This window comes from Cajanus cajan, chromosome 3 (genome assembly GCF_000230855.2).
Source record: "Cajanus cajan strain Asha chromosome 3, NIPB_CcT2T_4, whole genome shotgun sequence".
NCBI classification, from domain to species: domain Eukaryota; kingdom Viridiplantae; phylum Streptophyta; class Magnoliopsida; order Fabales; family Fabaceae; genus Cajanus; species Cajanus cajan.
This window is the reverse complement of record NC_138519.1, coordinates 70,456,552-70,477,052: the sequence shown is the minus strand read 5'-3', so window position 1 is coordinate 70,477,052 and position 20,501 is coordinate 70,456,552. Positions and strand designations below refer to the sequence as shown.

Genomic DNA, 20,501 nt, shown 5'->3' with positions numbered 1-20,501 from the left:
GATTTTTGGGGCATGTGATATCGGCAGAGGGGATTGCAGTAGATCCAGCCAAGGTGGAGGCTGTGATTCAGTGGGAGCGTCCGATGACTGCTACAGAGATTAGGAGTTTTCTTGGGTTGGCGGGTTACTATCGGAGGTTCATTGAGGGTTTTTCTCGAATAGTAATGCCTTTGACTCAACTGACTCGAAAAGATCAACCTTTTGTTTGGACGGACGCTTGTGAGCAGAGTTTTCAGGAACTAAAGAGACGGTTAACCACTTCTCCAGTTTTGGTGTTACCTAACACTGGTGAGCATTTTGATGTGTTCTGTGATGCTTCTCACCAGGGGTTAGGTTGTGTGTTGATGCAGGGAGGGAGAGTAGTGGCATATGCTTCGAGGCAACTGAAGACCCATGAGAGAAATTATCCTACTCATGATTTGGAGCTTGCAGCTGTGGTATTTGCCTTGAAGTCGTGGAGGCACTATCTGTATGGTGCGAGATTCAGTGTATACAGTGATCACAAGAGTTTGAAATATCTGTTTGATCAGAAAGAGTTGAATATGAGGCAGAGGAGGTGGATGGAATTTCTAAAGGACTTCGATTTCCAGTTGATGTATCATCCTGGAAAGGCGAATGTGGTAGCTGATGCATTGAGTAGGAAATCCATTCACATGTCGGCTATGATGATTAGGGAGTTGGAGTTGATTGAACAGTTCCGAGATTTGAGACTAGAGGTGGAGGTTGTTCAGGATCACATTAGCTGTGGTATGATCACCATAACTAATGAGTTCTTGAAGCAGGTGGGAACTAAACAGTTACAGGATCCAGAGTTGTTAAGGACTTTGGGATTACTTGGTACTGAGAGGGCAGCTGGTTTTGAGCTTGGTACTGATGGGATTCTAAGATTCAGAGGTCGAATTTGTCTGCCTTGTGATTCAGAGTTGAGGAGAGTTGTTCTAGAGGAGGGACACATGAGTCGTCTTAGCATACATCCTGGTATGACTAAGATGTATCAAGACATCAAGAAAAGTTTTTGGTGGCCTGGTATGAAGAAGGAGATAGCAGAGTTTGTAGCCGCTTGTTTGACTTGTCAGAAGGCGAAGATTGAGCATCAGAGGCCCGGAGGGGTTTTACAGTTGATGGAGATTCCTGAGTGGAAGTGGGATAGTGTCACTATGGACTTTGTGGTTGGATTGCCTAGGACAACTAGGAACAGTGACTCTATCTGGGTGATTGTTGATAGGTTGACAAAGTGTGCTCATTTTCTTCCTGTCAACAAGAGGTGGTCCTTGGAGAGGCTTGCACAGTTATATATCCGAGAGATAGTACGGCTGCATGGAGTGCCTTCCAGTATTATTTCTGACAGAGATCCAAGGTTTACTTCAAGGTTTTGGCAGACTCTACATCAGGCGTTGGGAACGAGATTGAGGTTGAGTTCCGCCTATCATCCACAGACAGATGGTCAGTCGGAAAGGACAATTCAGTCACTAGAGGATCTTCTGAGAGCTTGTGTGTTGGACCATCTGGGTAGCTGGGAGGAGGTGTTGCCATTGGTAGAGTTTACCTATAATAATAGTTATCATGCGAGTATTGGCATGGCACCTTTTGAGGCTCTATATGGCAGGAGGTGTAGGACTCCATTATGTTGGTATCAGGAGGGTGAGTCAGTAGTGGTTGGTCCAGAGTTAGTTCTTCAGACTACTGAGATGGTGAGACAGATTCAGGAGAGGTTGAGAGCTACTCAGAATCGACAAAAGTCTTATGCTGATAAGAGGAGGAGACCTCTAGAGTTTGAGGAGGGAGAGCATGTGTTTCTCAGGGTGACACCCACTACTGGAGTGGGAAGGGCTGTAAGGGCCAAGAAACTCACACCGAAGTTCATTGGTCCTTATCAGATCCTTCGTCGTGTAGGTCCAGTAGCTTATCAGTTGGCGTTACCTCCGATTCTGTCCAACCTGCATGATGTGTTTCACGTTTCACAGTTGAGGAAGTACATCAGAGACCCGAGTCACGTGATAGAGATGGATGAGGTGCAAGTTAGAGAAAACTTGACTTACGAGAAGAGACCGATAGCTGTAATTGATCACAAGTTGAAAGAGCTTCGAGGCAAGTCTATTAGCTTAGTGAAGATTCTTTGGGATGCAGCTACTAGTGAGGCAACCTGGGAAGAAGAGAGTCGGTTCAAGGAACAGTATCCATTTCTCTTTTCAGGTAAGCCTATTTTCGGGGACGAAAATTCTTATTTGTTGGGGAGTATTGTAACATTGTAAAAAAAAAAAAAAAAAAAAAAAAAAAAAAAAAAAAAAGGCTGATTCAGTAGCCCAGAACGGGCCGTTCCCAAACTGGAACGGGCCGTTCCACACTACTGAATTGAACTACATATTGTAGTTGAGAACGGGCCGTTCCGGCAAGGAGAACGGGCCGTTCTAGGAAGGAGAACGGGCCGTTCCGGAGGGAGAAAGGGCCGTTCCGGAGGGAGAATGGGCCGTTCCGGAGGGAGAACGGGCTGTTCCTGAGGGAGAACGGGCCGTTCTGGATGAGTCCCGGAACGGGCCGTTCTGTTTTCAGAACGGGCCGTTCTGGGCGTGGATTTTGTGCGTGATCTGGGAGTTCAGAACGGGCCGTTCCGGTATCGGTACGGGCCGTTCTGGCCACTCCGGATTGCCTATAAATAGGGGTGAAGGGGGGGCCGTGAGGAGTTATGGTTCTAGAGAGAAGTTTTAGAGAGAAGGTCTCTGGGTCAGTGAGCTCCTTTCTCTCCCAAATTTCTCTGTTTAACTCCTTTTCTCCTCTAGATCAATAACTCCTTCTGTCTTTTCTTGAATTTCAGATTAGAAAGCTTGTTTTGGGAGGACTGAAGTTTCGAGTTGAGCCTCGAGGGGAAATTATACTTTTGATTCAGTCTTTGGCTATCTGAGCCAATCTTCAGGTAAGGGAAGCTAGATTGTTTGCATGTGGCTGAATTTGTTAGTTTGGATGAGAATTTTGAACTCTCTGAATAGTTTTAGGCCTGGCGCAGGTTGAGCGTATCAGGCGTGGAAGAGCTTAGAGCTCTTGGGTTGGTGTTAGGCCAGGCGCGAGTTGACGGCACTGTGCTTGAATATATTTATGAATGAATTGATGCTTATGCATGTTTAAAGTTGAAGTTTTAGATCATGTATGTATGATATATGATGTATGGTGAGGTGTGATTCATATGTATGCTTTGTGATGATATATATGAATGTTTGAATATGATACGTTCATATGGTATGTATTGATCATAATGGTAGGTAGACCATTTATGATGTATGATGCATTATTGCATGTGATGTCTTATGACATGTGTATGGTTGTTGATCATGATGGTGGGCAGACCATTATGATGTATGATGCATGATTGCATGTGATGCCTATGGCATGAGTCTAGCCTAGGACTTGAGGAGAGGAAAAATATTTCGAACTGGAAGAGCTCACATAGAGTCTCTTGAGAGTGGTGCTTGGATAGGCCACTAATATATGAGAGTGGTGCTCTGGGAGGCCACTGGATTTGGGAGAGTGGTGCTCAGATAGGCCACTGGGTTGGGTGAGTCTCCTCTAAGTCCTTAGCTAGTGTTGGAGCGGGGTATGAGGTCGAGGGTTATTCCCTTAACCAAGTACTCGGGAAGGTGCGTGGATCCTTGCGGATAGTCGGTGGGCGAACTCCACAATTGACTTGGTTAATGCATGCCAAGGTCGTGGTAAGCCCGTACCCAGCTGTGCTATACCTGACGGTGGATCTGGACTTCCAAGTGTGTAAGTGATATCATCCGAGTAAACCCGAGTGAGGATTATATATCCTGTTTAGCTGTGACCGAGCGGGCGCATTGGGCGTGAAAACGGTTGGGATGGTTTCGGTAGGATGGAATGTCATTTATACAGCTCTATTGTTATGGAGATCTCCTAGGTGTATGCGTGACGACGCATTAGATGATTGATATGTATGCCTATCTGTCATGAGTTGCATTCATTGCATGATTATTAATATGATGAAGTGTGGTGTTTGACTTCATGTTTGGTGAATGAATGATTGATTGAGATGAAAGGTTCCTTAGGGACAGGATTTGGGATGCATGTGTAGTATAGAATTTTTATTCTGTGCTTGTATTATTGATCTTTGAATTCTAGCTTACCCTTCTGTTTTCCATGTGGTGGAACTGCGATGATCATACTTGGTATGGGAGCAGGTCAGGGATAGTTTGGGAGTAGAGATGATCGTTGTGAGACGAGGAGCTGAGTCTCGTGTTTTGAGTTACCATTCTGGGTAACATTTTTTTTGTCAGTGCTTGACCGGCACTAAGGAATATTTTGGGATGACTGTACATATATGGTGCTATATTTTATATACAGAAACTTAATTATTTCGATCTTTATATTTATGCCTGTATGTATGTGTTATCCAGTTTAATATTCTCTTAGTTAACTAGTTGTAGTGCGATTCCACTAAGTGTAGAGACCGTGGCGGGTCGTTACAAAGATTGATCTCAATTGTCTAAATTAATTGAAGTAAACTTGGTTTTAATACTTGTTGCATCATCCTTAGCTTTAAATTCCAAATTGCATCACAAAATTATCGTCTCATGTTAATAGAATTGTGAATAATAATTTCTTACTTAATTATCTTAAGTGTGAAATTTGATCAATATTTGTCAAGTCTATGTGGAGATGACTTGTACTCACTATTGATTACAAGTTGATATTGATGTACTTGTCAATGGATCAACAAATTATAAGAACTAAAAAAAATAAAAAATAATAGAGGGATTAAAATGAAATGTTTGTAATTATAAAGACTAAGAGATAAAATTAATAAAACTATAGGTGGGACCAAATGAATATTTAAACCAATGTTTGATAAAAAAAATTAATGTTATCAAAATTAGACCGATGACCGACTTAGTTAAATGGGTCACTTATTGAACAATTGAGTCACTAGCTAATTGAATCGCATGAACTAACATATTCTTTAATATATAGTGTAAAAATTAATTTTGTCACTTATATATGAAAAAGACATATTGGTATAATAATTCATTAACCTTCAAATATTATCAAATATATAACTTTTAAATTAATAATACGTTATAAAAACAATTTAAATAACATATATATCAACTAATATTTTGATGCAATGATTACTAAGGTTCTAAGTAACATGACGGTCTAGGTTTGAGTTTCATCCCACTTAGAAATGACAAAATGAAGTTTGACCTACCAAAAATTAATGGATTAGGTTGGATATTTTGGTTGGTTAGCTCCCCTGGCCTCCCCTAGCCCTCACTTAGCTCACTAGTCAAATGATGGGGTTAGAGCGCGTTGAATCGCCTATTTTTTTCATTATTTTTATTTTTATTTTTAGTATTAAATTTAAATATGTTACATGAGATTTATTGTACGAGTAATTTATATTTTGTTGTGCAATAAATATGTTATGTATTTGATTTATTTTATTATAGGTAATTTGAATTTTTTTGTATAATAAATTTGTGGGAAGAGTTATTATTATTTTAAATTAAAAATCTATTTTATTATGTGGCAAATTTGATAATATTCCTTGTGTATCAAATTAAATTAATTTTAATTTGATATTTTTTTTATTATTTAACTACATTAATTTATGTGAATCCTTTAGATATTAAGAATAAAATATGTTATAAGAAGTATCCTAAGATAGGATAAATTAAAATATCCAACCCATTTTTATTTGGTTAGTAAATTGGTTCAACTCATTTTTGAAAGCTCAATATGTAGGGCGAAACTAAACAAGTCAGATTAATATATTTTTCATTTCTAATTTTACCTATAAATCCCTTACTTTCATACAAAAGAGAAAAATTAAAAAATCATAATAACATAAAAAGAAAATTAATAAATAATCATAAAAGTGATAATTTTATACAATATCAAAAATATTTTTAAATGGTACAAATTCAGGTTCGGTTAGGTGTATACTCAAAATTATATTTCTAGATTTATGTGAAGAAAATAAAGGACATTATAAGAGGATTAAATAATATTTCAATTTTTTTCACCAAAAAAATACCACAACAAATGAATGGAGCAATGGATATATAGATGATATAATAAAAAAAAAACAACGAAAAAAGTAGAATACCAACACCAAGAATTTTTATATTGATTTGTTTGTTACTAAGACTATATTTAATTATTACTCAAGGGATAAAAACTTTGTTTACAAGTAAGTATTATTTCTCTACCGACTAATATTATTTTTAAAAAAAAATATTTAATATAGTTTAAACCATTTAAATAAATTTGTGCATTTATTTTATTTTATTTTTATTTTGACAAATTATTCTGTTAACTTACTCTTAAACGAAGTTGCATCATGCTTTTGGGTCCACTTTCACCAACAAGGTCAGCCTGTTACACCTTGTGTTTGGCAAGCTAGTGGTGAAAACCAGATAAGGCAACCTGTTGTATCACTCCCATTTCCTATGCTTTTGACTTATATACCAAACAAATAAATTTGGTCAGATTTTTTTTTCAGGGGAGGGGGTTTAAACAACAATTAATTTTGAATTTTCTTGTTAACGACTAAGTGTATGATTACAAAATAAAATGTTTTATTATTTATTAATATTATGAAATGACAATTAAAATAAAAATACTAAATATATTTTTTTATATTGAAAAATTAATAGAACATAAAGATACTTTTAATAGAGGCCTACCTAAAGGATTGTTACACAAGGAAAGTGATGTTATGATTCAGAGATTCAAATTTGCACCTATAAGAAACATAAAAAATACTAAAGTATGCACACTACAATTTTTTTTTATTAACACATACTTTATAACAATATAATATATATTATTTAAAATTATTTTTACACACATATTAATAAAAAATATAAATATAAATTATAATGATATATAAAATGTATTATTAAATTTTATTTAAAATTAATAATAAAATCATGTATAATTATATGTCAAATATATATATATATATATATATATATACATATATTACATTTATATTTATAATAATAATTTTTTTAAGATCACCATGTAACATTTTATTTTGTAGTGGAACTAAAAAAAAATAATGAAAGTAGTAATAGAAATGGAAGTAATAAATATGGCTGTACGATCACAGGAAGCAACGTCGAAATTCAACGAGGTAGGTACTAGGTAGGTGATCCAACCTCTAGTCGCTTGACTTCCTGTCCAATTTAGTATGATAGTTAAAATTAAAAATACAAGTTAGAAAATCCTTAATTAATACAGTACTCGTATTATTTTAATGATATATACACTAATTTTAGTAAGGTAAATTATTAATATATTTTACATTAAATATTAAATAAGTACTATATCTTTACTTATTTTCATAAATTAGTTATCATCATACTTCATATTAAAAAATAATAATTACATTCTTATTTAGATTTTTTTTATTTACCTCGGAAATACCTTATCAATCTCTTACTTTCCAAGTAAGTGACTTAGTTAGTTACTATCAGTTGTCCTAATCAAAATGGTTATCTTTGGTACATATGTTGGTAAACAATCAGTTTTAATTTTGCTGCAACATTAAGAGGCCACTAACTGTAACCATACATTGCTACCTAACACATAAAATATTGTTATATATTCACTGCATATTGTGTTCAACTTTTGTATATGTTAATGTTTTAAATCTCCTTGGAGCACCATTTTTCTTGTGATCAACTTAATTAATTAAGCAGTGTCTTTCATGGCCAAGACCAAGAGAGTCCTCGCACTCTTCCTAAGGTTCCTCGCCATTGGAGCAACTATAGCAGCAGTGATTGTTATGGTTACAAGCCATGAGTCTTCTCAGGTTCTCGACCTAACCTTCACTGCCAAATATAGCGACGACAAAGCATTCAAGTGAGACCCTTCTCTTCCCTCTATATCATTGTTTAACCACTTCAAAGATCCATTGGTTTCAGATAAGATATATATGTGCACCAAGTTTTTACAAAGTCATTTAATTACAAATTATTATGCATGATGAGTTTGTTATATCAAAATTCATACCATGATTATTTTTGATTGATTAACAGGAAGCATGACCATTAAAACCTTGAGTGTGTTTAATTAGTTCCCTTATGCTCTCTGAATATAATTAATTTACTATATATATACAGGTACTTTGTGATAGCAGAAGCCATAGCATGTGCATACAGCCTTATTGTGCTCTTCACATGTTCCCAAAGTTCACTTGCTCGTTTGATTCTGATACTAGATGTGGTAATATATTATCAGCAAAACCATTTGTGTAGTTTTCTCTAATTAATTAATATTGAACATTTTTAACAACTATATATATATATGCATGCACGTGTTGATCGATGATCAGGTGATAGCAATGGTACTCTCTTCAAGCGTGTCAGCAGCAGTGGCAATAGCACATGTTGGCAAGAAAGGAAACAGTCATGCTGGTTGGCTACCCATTTGTGGACAAGTTCCTAAGTTTTGTGATCATGTCACTGGAGCTCTTGTTGCTGCTTTCGCTGCAGCTATAATATACTTTCTGCTTATTTTTTCTACTCTTTACTCTGCACAGAACCCCCTCTTTCTGTGAAACTAGAAAACATGGAAATCTTAATATTATGTGATCATCATACTATAGTGTTTATTAGATCTTCCAGTCCCATCACCCCATTTGTGCTGATTTATAGATATATATCAATATTGATGTACAGATCATATATGTCAAATCAACAGCCAACGAATTTGCTTTTATATATTTGCCAATGTTTCTACTATATTTAGTTAAAACTCAACGTCACGCACCTCCATTTAACGTGAACGAAGACGTGACATTGTGACTCCTTCGTTAAAATTTTAAAAATTAAAAATTATTTCATATTTTATTATATAAATTTAAATTAATGTATAATATACTTTTATAAATGTACATCAACAATAAAGTATTAAATAATTTTTTTAAAATTTTATAAGTTCTTCTATTTATTAAAAAATTTTAATTCAACGATTGAATTGTTGACACTACAAGAAAAATGTTATTTTCTTGCGAATTTTTCTTAAAAAAAATATTCGTAAAATTTTTTTTGCAAATTTTTTTGTAATAATAATTTCGCAAAATTTTTTTACGAATTTATTTAAGAAAAATAATTTACAGATATTTTTTACAAATTTTTTTACGAAAAATAATTTACAATTTTTTTTTGCAGATTTTGCTACAATTTTAATGATTATAGAATTTTTTTTCCATGGTAAAAATTTGCAAAAAATATTGTAAGAATTTTATTTTGTTTCTTGCAGATTTTCTTGCAAAAATAAATTCGCAAGTAATGTTTACTAAATGATAGAAAAAATTGCAGGTAACTTTTCTTGCGGATTTTCCTGCAAATTTTAATCCGCAGGAAAAATTAAAAAAAAAAATTAATTTATAAGTTTAATATTTAAAAAAAAAACTTCAAGTCCCACATCGATTGAAAATAAAACAATTAAAAAGTGTATAAGTCGGGACAATACTTACCTTGCAAGTTGATTTGTAAGGTTGAGTCTTAAACTTATAAGCTACAATTTTAGAATTTAAAAGATTATATATCACATGTTAGAGGTATGGAAACTGTAACGTAGTAGGTTATTTCAGAAGGTCCAAAATCCCAATATGGGTGATTTAGTAGTCCAGAACGGATCGTTCCCAATTTGGGACGGGCCGTTCCAAACTACTAAATTGACCTATGAATCATAGTTGAGAACAGGCTGTTCTGGATGGAGTACGGGCCGTTCTAGAGGGAGTACGGGGCGTTCTGGAGAGAGTATGGGGCATTCTGGAGGGAGTACGGGCCGTTCTGGAGGGAGTACGGGCCGTTCTGGATGGAGAACGGGCTGTTCTGGATGAATCTCAGAACAGGCCGTTCTGGTTTCAGAACGGGCCGTTCTGCATGTGATTTTTGTACGTGATGAAGGGGTGCAGAATAGGCCGTTCCGGTTTCAGAACAGGCTGTTCTGGCCACTCCTGAACTTCTATAAATAGGGGTTGTGTGGTTGAGGAGAAAGTGAAGTTTTTATAGAGAAGTTTTAGAGAGAAGGACTCTGGGTCTGTGAGCTCCTTTCTCTCCCAAATTTTTCTGTATGATTCCTTTTCTCCTCTAGATCACTAATGTCTTCTGTCTTTTCTTGAAATTCAGATTAGGAAGCTTGCTTTGGGAGGATTGAAGTTTCGGGTTGAGCTTCGGAAGGGAATTCTACTTCTTCTCAGTTATTGGCTATTTTGAGCCAATCTTCAAGTGAAGAAAGCTAGAATGTTTGTTGTTTAAGTTGCATGTGAGTTTAGAAACTTAATTGTTCATGAAAGTTGATGATCCATGGCTGGATCGGAGAATTCGTTCATTTTTTGGGTTTTGAGAAAAAAGAGGATTTTGATGATTTTGATGCATGTGAGATTTAAGTTTATTTTGAGTTGTATGGAGCCTATGCATTGTATTTTGTGTTTGCATATAGTTGGATTTGTTGGTTTGGATGAGAGTTTTGAAACTCTCTGACTGGGATTAGGCTGGGCGCAGGTTGAGAGCGCCGAGCGTGGAAGAGCTTAGAACTCTTGGGTTGGTGTTAGGCCAGACGTGAGCTGATTGCGTTGAGCGTGAATATGTTTATAAATAATTGATTTAAATTGATGCTTATGCATGTTTAAAGTTAAAGTTTTAGATTATGTATGTATGATATATGATGTATGGTGCGTGTGATTCATATGTATGCTTTGTGATGATACGTATGAATGTTTGAATATGATATGACATGTATATATGTTCATATGAGTATGTTTATTGATCATAATGGTGGGTAGATGATGTATGATGCATTATTGCATGTGATGTCTTATGACATGTGTATGATTGTTGATCATGATGGTGGGCAGACCATGTATGATGTATGATGCATAATTGCATGTGATGCCTTATGGCATGAGTCTAGCCTAGGACTTGAGGAGAGGAAAAATATTTTCGAACTGGAAGAGCTCACATAGAGTCTCTTGAGAGTGGTGCTTGGATAGGCCACTGATATATGAGAGTGGTGCTTAGGTAGGCCACTGGATTTGGGAGTGGTGCTCAGGTAGGCCACTAGGTTGGGTGAGTTTCCTCTAAGTCCTTAGCTAGTGTTGGAGCGGGGTATGAGATCGAGGGTTATTCTCTTAACCAAGTACTCGGGAAGGTGCGTGGATCCTTGCGGATAGTCGGTGGGCGAACTCCACAATTGACTTGGTTATGCATGTCAAGGTCGTGGTAAGTCCGTACCTAGTTGTGTTATACCTGACGATGGATCTTGACTTCCAATTGTGTAAGTGACATCATCCGAGAAATTTTAGGAGTGTAAATTACTCTTTGAATTAGTAGATTTATACACACATAATAAAGTAATCTATATCAACATAATATTTATAACAAATGTTGTATACAATACTTCAATCTAATTTTATATGCATATAGTGCTATTTCAAAAATGTAACTTTTATCTGAAGGGTTATAAAGTAGTTTATAAATACATGTCGATAAACAGATATCATATCGTAGTGCTTAAAGGGTTATATTCCATACAAGATCAAGGGTGCGTTAGGATAATAAAGTTTATTTTTTATTATTTGTTATTTATTTAAAATTTTAAAATTTATTTTATAAATAAATATGATTAATAAAAATTGAATCAAATAAGGAATTAAATTAAAAAAAAAACATTTTCATTGAAGAAAATCACCGAAAAGAACTATATTAAAAATATGTCTTTAGAAATATTCCTACACAAGATAGTCGATCGCCTTTAATATATAGAAGTAAATATTAGGATTTAATTGTAAATAAATATGATAAATAAAAATTGAATTAAAAATATAAATTAAACAAATTTCAAAATGCCTCCTATTGAAAAAATGATATTTAAATCTTAATATGATTACAAATTGAAAATAGTATTTGAAAGTCATCATAGAAATTTACACATTATAAATATTAGTAGGGAGAAAATAGGCATGAATTATTTAAAAAAATTAAAGTTTAAAAATAATAAATAATTATTTAAAGGGTGAGATTTTTTGAATTTGAATGTCCTTAAAATAAAAAAAGAAAAGAGTATAAATAAATAAAAGAAAATGAAAGAGAATATGATTTAGAGGTAGTTTATAAGGGTAAATTAATCCAAAAATTTGTATACACTAAAAAAATAATATCTCCCTTATTTATAATATAGAAAAAATAATAATTAGTAATTATTTAAAAGATGAGAAATTTAAAATTGAATGTCATTGAAATATAAAAAGAAGGGCTGAATTGCTTTTTGATTCTTATATTTTTATTAATTAATCTGTAATTTTAATTCTTCTATTTTAATATAGAGACATTTAATTCTTCTATTTTAAAAAATATAAAATTTTGATCTTACCGTTAATTTGATATTTTAAATTTTAATGTTGTTTAATAACATATCACTACTTAAGTAACATAATATATAGTGACATGACTTATAAAGATAAAAATTTAAAAATAATACAATAAAACATTGATTTGTATATATTTTAACAAATGATTGGTATTTATTTTATTAATAAATCTTATTTACATAATTTTTTCATAATTTTTTATCTTCATATGTTATATTACTAATGACACATCAGTTAATTATGAATAAACGTTAAAATTTAACGATTAATAAGTGTCAATTTGATAAAAAAAATTAAAATTATATATTTTTTAAATTAAAAAATTAAATATCTTTATTCTAAAATAGGAGGACCAAAATTATGAATTGACAAAAATAAAAAATATAATTTTTTAAGATGACAATATTACAATCATATATCATCCGAAATAAAAAAAGAAATACAAAATCATTAGCAAGTGAATTAGGATGTTTAATCCTTTGCAATGGGCATAGGATAACGACACAAAGGACACATGTGACTGGTTTGGAGCCACTTGACAATACAGTCACTATGAAACACATGATTGCATGGCATTGACAAGCAAGACAAGGAATTCACATCATCTTGAAACCTTTCCATGCAAATATTACACTTTTCTGTTTTCAAGAACGATGAGTCTGTGAATGCTTTCAATGACTCAATGGCTTCTTTGGAGGCCGGAACCATCCTCACATCTTGTTGCATCGACTCTTCTATCATTCCATCCTCTTCATCATCGCTCTCAGAATGTTGCCTAGTGTCTATGAAAATGTCTAATGCTAAAGAAAATTGTCGAGACGTGGAATCCGCAGAAGTGTTGGTCTGAACCTCCAACTCTTGTTGAATCCGTAAAACAATCCATCGTCCTAATTGGTCCAGGCTTTGTGGGACGTAGCCTGCAGGATCAGGCCATAAAGCATTTCGTAGAAAAGTATGATCATTATTTTCTACAAAACTCTCACATGTTATAGTCACTGAGCTCTCGAATAACAACATTACTGGCCTTATAAGACGTCTTCTACGAGAGAAATAATATGTGTAGGGTCGAACATTAACATTCACATTGAATTTCAAGATATCTATCGGTCTTAGCTTCAAGGGTTCTTCGCATCTCACACGAAAGCAAAAAGATTCATCTAATCTTTCTTCAATATCCACCATGTTGGAGAATGATGAATGAAACAATAACAAAACTTTTCAAGTCTTTGAGTTTAATGGTTTAATGGTTTATGGTCTATTTATTATGTTGAGGGAAAACAAAAATCTTCTTGTAAATCTAATCAATTCATAAAATCAATTTAGCAATTGATTATTAGTTATTAAATTATATGGCATACTAATTATCTTCTTACCAAAAATACTTGCAAATAACTTTTCTTTAATTTTGGCGCGCTATCTTAATAGTTTTCCGCTTTGAGTTTATAATATACGTATGAAAACTAAATTCAAGTACCACCAAGAAAAAAATATTTCACCGAAAAAAATATTATTATTTAAAATAAATTATGTAAATCTATTTATAAATTTAGAAGATTTTCTATTCTAATCTATATTTTTATTTTCTATGTTAATTATGTGTCTATCTTATTTTTAATATTAAATATTGTTTCTCGTATTTTATTTCTAGCTATTTATAGTCAGGGTATCCTATTCATAAAATTTTGAATTACACAAGTATAAATTATATTAAGGATAATCATGATAATTCTAATTCTTATCTTTTAATTTAATTCAAACATCAAATTAGTCTAGATTGTTTCTCATAGTTGAATTATATAAATATAATTCATACTAAAGATTAACATGTTAATTCTGATTCCTAACATCTACTTTTTAAAAGATATATCTATCTTTTGGTACAGAAAAATATATTTATCTAATCCACGTACCGTTTTAATATTTTTTTCTATAATATTTATTTTTAAAAGGTTTAAAAATTTCAGGAACTAAAAAATAAATATAAAAATAAAAATTACATTTAAGTCTTTTTATATTTTAAATATTATGTTAATTGATAATTATTTTTCATGATCAATAATTTTGAACTAGTATTAACTTGTGCATTTTAAGTTGAGAAATTGCTTTTGAACTCCTGGTGTTTTCCTTTCATATTAGAACCATTATCATAACCTTGACCCCTCATATCATTAAAAAGTTCTAATCTAGATGTGTCATCTACTTTTAAAAATTCTAAAAAATACTTCTCAATTTTTATTTTATTATTATACATATTTACAGATCGTATAATTAGGTCATTTGTTCTTGATGACTTACATTAGGGGTACAATCAAGAATTATAGCAAAATATTTTGCCTCTTTTATGATCTTAATAATAGAACTTCTAACACTATAGGCTAAATGCAAGACAGATCCATATAGAGGAGAGTGGGGGCAAGTGCCCCCACTACCATTTTACACACACATACATATACATACATATACACACACACCTATATATATATATAAATAATATTTTTAAAAATAAAAGTTATATTTTAATAAAATGAACATATATATTTAAATTATCATATGTATAAAATATGAATTTAAAAGAGTTGTTCATTTATTTGATATTTATCAAACTTTAGAAAGAGATTAATTCTCATATCTGATAAAGAACGAATTAATTTTTTTTAAAAATTTAATTTTTGATAAAATAAAATTTGCAGCATATATATTTACATTTTGTGCTTTCTATTTATTTATACATTGATTAAAAAAATCAAAATAATAAAGATTACAATATTGTATACATTGATTAAAAAAATTAAAATGAAAAAGAATGAAAGATTTATGTTCTGTTTAGAATTTTTATTATAAAATATGTTTTTGAAATAAATTATCATCTAAAATATTATACTAAATGTTAAAATTATGTTTATATTATAAATAAATTAAACTTGATTTTTATACAATTTAACAAATTTATTTTTATTAGTATTAAATTATTATAAAGTATATTTTTAGGATTGTAGTTCTAACCAAATATTTAAAAAATATCTATGATAGATATAAATAAGTCATATTTAGGACATATTTTTAAAAAAATTAGGTTTAAACCTACTAAATTATAATATAACATAGTTTGATCTAACTTATTTTCATCCTTAATCGTAATCATAGATATAAAAACTTAAAAAAAATAATTATGATATATATTTATACTTTTAAAAATTATATGTAAAATTTTTATTATTATAAATATATAAATAAGTATTGTCTCTACTATCTAAAATTTATAAATCTGTCACTCCTAAAAAGGATATTAATTCATTTTGTATTTTATCTCCAAGATAATGATAATGAATTTCATGATTTTGAATACGTCTAACATGATCTTGCATTATTACATCAAATTCTGCTATCATTTCAACTAATCCCAAAACATTTTTATTATTATCTTGAAATAATTTTTCATTAAATCTTCAAAAAGTCAAATTATGCTTGACAAAATATTTCACAATTGAAAATAGAGAATTTCTATGGTAACCTCTATAAAAGAAGGGGTACTAGTACTGTTAATGATGTGTCGTTTATATAGATTTATGTGTCATCATGTAAAATTCATGTCATTTTAAATTTTTTATTTATTTAAAATTCACAACTGAAGTTCACGTTTATAAGAATTTGCTTACGTTGTTTTTCCCGAATATGATATTAGCCATGTGCCCCTTTTACAAATCTCAGTATCTAGTCTGCCTCTTTTTGGTCATATTATAGTTTCCGATCCCTTGAAAATATTCTAGTGATTTTTTAGTCTCTCACTATGTTTCCAGTATTAAGTCATCATTTGCTAACAAAGTTTTATTATTATATATCCGACTTGAACAACTTACAACAAAAACAATATACTTTGTCAACAATTTTTGAATAAATTAACCATCTTCCATCACTAGCCTCACCATTGTTCAACGTCCTAGAATAATAAACATATGAAAAATGTAAAGTGTTATCCAAGAGAAAAATAAGATTCATTTCTCTTATAGGTCCTTTTTCAATTAAACTGTCCTTTCTTTGTTATCAAGATTATCCCAATTTATAGGATCATAAAAATCTAGATGAAAATTTGATTGTTCTTGTTCAATGTTAAGATTTTCAGTACTAAATTCATTTGGCACCTCATCACATGTATCATTAACTTCATTTTCACTTAACAGATTTTCAGTTTGTAAGCTAGGATTTGGTTGATCAATATTTTCAAGAGAACTTACATTTTTGAAAACAAATTTATCAAGAATTCCTTGTTGTGATTTTATTAACTCTTCTTCTTATTTTCTCTTTTTTCTTTTTTCATTTCCATATTAATGTTTTTTAGACAACATTGTATAAAAGAAAATCAAATACTTAAAAATGTAAGAAAAATAACAATAACACCTGAAATAGTAATTAAAATTGAATTCTTGCCCACATGTTTGTTAATTCCAAATGCCAAATTTAAAGAATGCCAACATAGTTAAAAAAATTAATCAATATAAAATTAGCCATAATATAAACAATTGAATATTTGAGTATTCTCAAAATTTAAAAAATATATTCTCAATTTTTTATATAATAACAATAATAAATTTTTAATTTTAAATTTTTGTACAAATTATTAGAACCGATCCACCACTGGTCCACTATATATAAATTATTCTAATAGAAATCTTATGATTTTAGAGTAGTATATCACTAACATCAAAGACCACAATTATACCATGACCATCATTCATAATACGTGACTAAATTTTAAAACAATATTATATAAATGTTACAATCAGGATAAAAGATATAAAAAAAAAAAGTTTAGATTATGATTGCTCCTCGCTTCCTCTTTAAACACTAGCTTTAATGTCCCAACATAATATAATAAAAGTAACTGAATATAAAATATTAAAATACACAATAAAAGTAGAAACTATGCACACTGCAATAGTTGAGTGATTACTGATTATAGAATATAAAGAAAATAGGAAACTGAACAAATTTATCGTTCACCGCCCACCATGCCACAGCAACAGTGCCACACATCAATAGGCCCAACATAGAACGTTCCAATGGCAACACAATGCGCTTTAGGACTTTAAAGTTTGAAAGGGTGTGAAGCACATAAAATTAGCCAAAGAAAATTTGCAGATAAGTAGATGATCAAAGACTGTGAAATATTATTATAGTAGTACAATATTGAACTGAACACAAAATGACTTTTAACTTTTCATTTTCTTGGCTTTAAATATTAAAAATAAATATATCTATTAAAAATAAATAAATTAAATATTCAGTTATTGAAAAGATAAAAATTAAAACCACTTATTTATAAATTGTACTGTTGAAGACTTGGAAAAGTTTAATATATATATAATTTTAAATACTTACGGCTATTCAAAATTTTGGGCCTTTTCTGATATTGGGTCTAGGGCAATCGCACACAATTCCTAAGCTCAGTCAGAACTGGCCATGGGAGGGGTAGAGTGAGGGGGGAGAGAGATAGGAAGACACGAGAAATGAGAGTTGTAACGTAGTTTAAAAAAAAAAAGGTAATTTAGTAGTCTAGAACGGACCGTTCCCAATCTGGAACAAGCTGTTCCAAACTACTGAATTGACCTATAAAACGTAGTTGAAAACGGACCGTTCTGGAGGGAGAATGGGTCGTTCCAAACCCCAAAACGGGCCGTTCTGGTTGGAGTACGGGCCGTTCTGATTTCAGAACGGGCCGTTTTGCATGTGATTTTTGCCCATGATGAAGGGGTGCAGAACGGGCCGTTCCGGATTCGGAACAGGCCGTTCTAGCCACTCCGAAACTTCTATAAATAGGAGTTGAGGGCAGTTGAGGAGAATGAGTTTTTAGAGAGAAGTTTTAGAGACAAGGACTCTGGGTCTGTGAGCTCCTTTCTCTCCCATTTCTCTGTATGATTCCTTTTCTCCTCTAGATCACTAATGCCTTCTGTCTTTCCTTGAAATTCAGATTAGGAAGCTTACTTTGGGAGGATTGAAGTTCCGGGTTGAGCTTCGGAAGGAAATTCTACTTCTTCTCAGTTGTTGGCTATTTTGAGCCAATCTTCAGGTGAAGGAAGCTAGAATGTTTGTTGTTTAGGTTGCATGTGAGTTTAGAAACTCAATAGGTGCATGAATGTTGAGAATCCATAGATGGATTGAAGAAAATCTCATTTTTGGGGTTTTGAGAAAAAGGAGGATTTTGATGCATAGTTTGGATGCATGTGAGATTTAAGTTTATTTTGATTCGTATGGAGCCTATGCATTGTGTTTTGTGTTTGCATGTGGCTGAATTTGTTAGTTTGGATAAGAGTTTTGAACTCTCTGACTGGGATTTAGGCCGGGCACAGGTTGAGCGCGCTAGGCGTGGAAGAGCTTAGGGCTCTCAGGTTGGATGTTTGGCCAGGCATGATTTGGTTGCGTCAGGCGTGGAGACTCTTAGGAGTCTCTGTCTTAAGGACACCGAGCGTGAGTTGAACGCGCCAGGTGTGAATGAGTTTTAGGACTCTCAGGTTGGGATTAGGCTGGGCGAGCTCAGGCTGCGCCGAGCGTGAATATGTTTATAAATAATTGATTTAAATTGATGCTTATGCATGTTTAAAGTTGAAATTTTAGATCATGTATATATGATATATGATGTATAATGCAGTGTGATTCATATGTATGCTTTGTGATGATACGTATGAATGTTTGAATATGATATGACATGTGTATATATTCATATGGGTATGTTTATTGATCATAATGGTGGTAGACCATGTATGATGTATGATGCGTTATTGCATGTGATGTCTTATGACATGTGTATGATTGTTGATCATGATGGTGGGCAGACCATGTATGATGTATGATGCATAATTGCATGTGACGCCTTATGGCATGAGTCTAGCCTAGGACTTGAGGAGAAGAAAAATATTTTCGAACTAGAAGAGCTCACATAGAGTCTCTTGAGAGTGGTGCTTGGATATGCCACTGATATATGAGAGTGGTGCTCGGGGAGGCCACTAGATTTGGGAGAGTGGTGCTCAGATAGGCCACTGGGTTGGGTGAGTCTCCTCTAAGTCCTTAGCTAGTGTTGGAGCGAGGTATGAGGTCGAGGGTTATTCCCTTAACCAAGTACTCGGAAGGTGCGTGGGTCCTTGCGGATAGTCGGTGGGTGAACTCCATAATTGACTTGGTTATGCATGCCAAGGTCATGGTAAGCCCGTACCTAGTTGTGTTATACTTGACGGTGGATCTGGACTTCCAATTGTGTAAGTGACATCATCCGAGTAAACTCGAGTGAGGATTATATCCTGTTTTGTTTAGCTGTGACTGAGCATGCGCATTAGGCGTGAAAACGGTTGGGGTGGTTTCGGTAGGTTGGAATATCACTTATACAGCTCTATTGTTATGGAGATCTCCTAGGTGTATGCGTGACGACACATTAGATGATTGATATACATTGATATCTGTCATGAGATGCATTTATTGCATGATTATTAATATGATGAAGTATGGTGTTTGACTTCATGATTAGTGGATTGTATTTTATGCATGAGTAGTATTGGATAGAGTATGGTGTGACTTTATGAATATGATTGATAGTTGGATGATTGTGTAGTATAGATTATTGTTCTATACTTGTATGATTAATTTGTGAATTCTAGCTTATCCTTCTGTTTTCATGTGGTGGAACTGCGATGATCATACTTGGTATGGGAGCAGGTCAGGGCTAGCTTGGAGTTGAGGTGACTGCTGCGAGACTAGGAGTTTGATCCTCGTGTTAGGGTTACCATTTTGGGTAATAGTTTTGTCTGTGCTTGACTAGCACTAAAAAATAGTATTTTTGGGATGACTGTACATATATGGCGTTCTATTTTATAACCAGAAACTTAGTTATTTTCATTTTTATTTGTACATGTATGTATGAGTTATTCAACTTAATATTTCTCTTAATTTCACTAGCAGTAGTGTGATTCCACTAAGTGTAGAGACCATGACGGGTCGTTACAAGAGTGAGAGAAGGAAAGGGAGAGGAAGAGAGATACGGAGAGAGGAAAAGAGAGGGTGAGTGATAGTGATAAAGATAAGGACAAAAGAATGAAGGAGAGAAAGAAAAGTATATATTTTT

General features: G+C 32.6%; 2 protein-coding genes across 2 annotated transcripts; one reads left to right on the top strand and one right to left on the bottom strand.

Moving 5' to 3' along the window:
- Positions 1-7,598: 7,598 nt before the first annotated feature.
- Positions 7,599-8,736, top strand: LOC109787927 (CASP-like protein 1C2). Its single transcript, XM_020346863.3, has 3 exons — positions 7,599-7,878; positions 8,139-8,241; positions 8,351-8,736. Exons 1-3 carry the CDS (start codon positions 7,724-7,726, stop codon positions 8,573-8,575), a joined length of 483 nt encoding a protein of 160 aa, XP_020202452.1. The 5' UTR covers positions 7,599-7,723; the 3' UTR covers positions 8,576-8,736.
- Positions 8,737-12,865: 4,129 nt separating this feature from the next.
- On the bottom strand, positions 12,866-13,576 carry LOC145956438 (uncharacterized). Its single transcript, XM_083072035.1, has one exon. The coding sequence runs from the start codon at positions 13,574-13,576 to the stop codon at positions 12,866-12,868; it is 711 nt and encodes a 236-aa protein (XP_082928161.1).
- Positions 13,577-20,501: the final 6,925 nt, after the last annotated feature.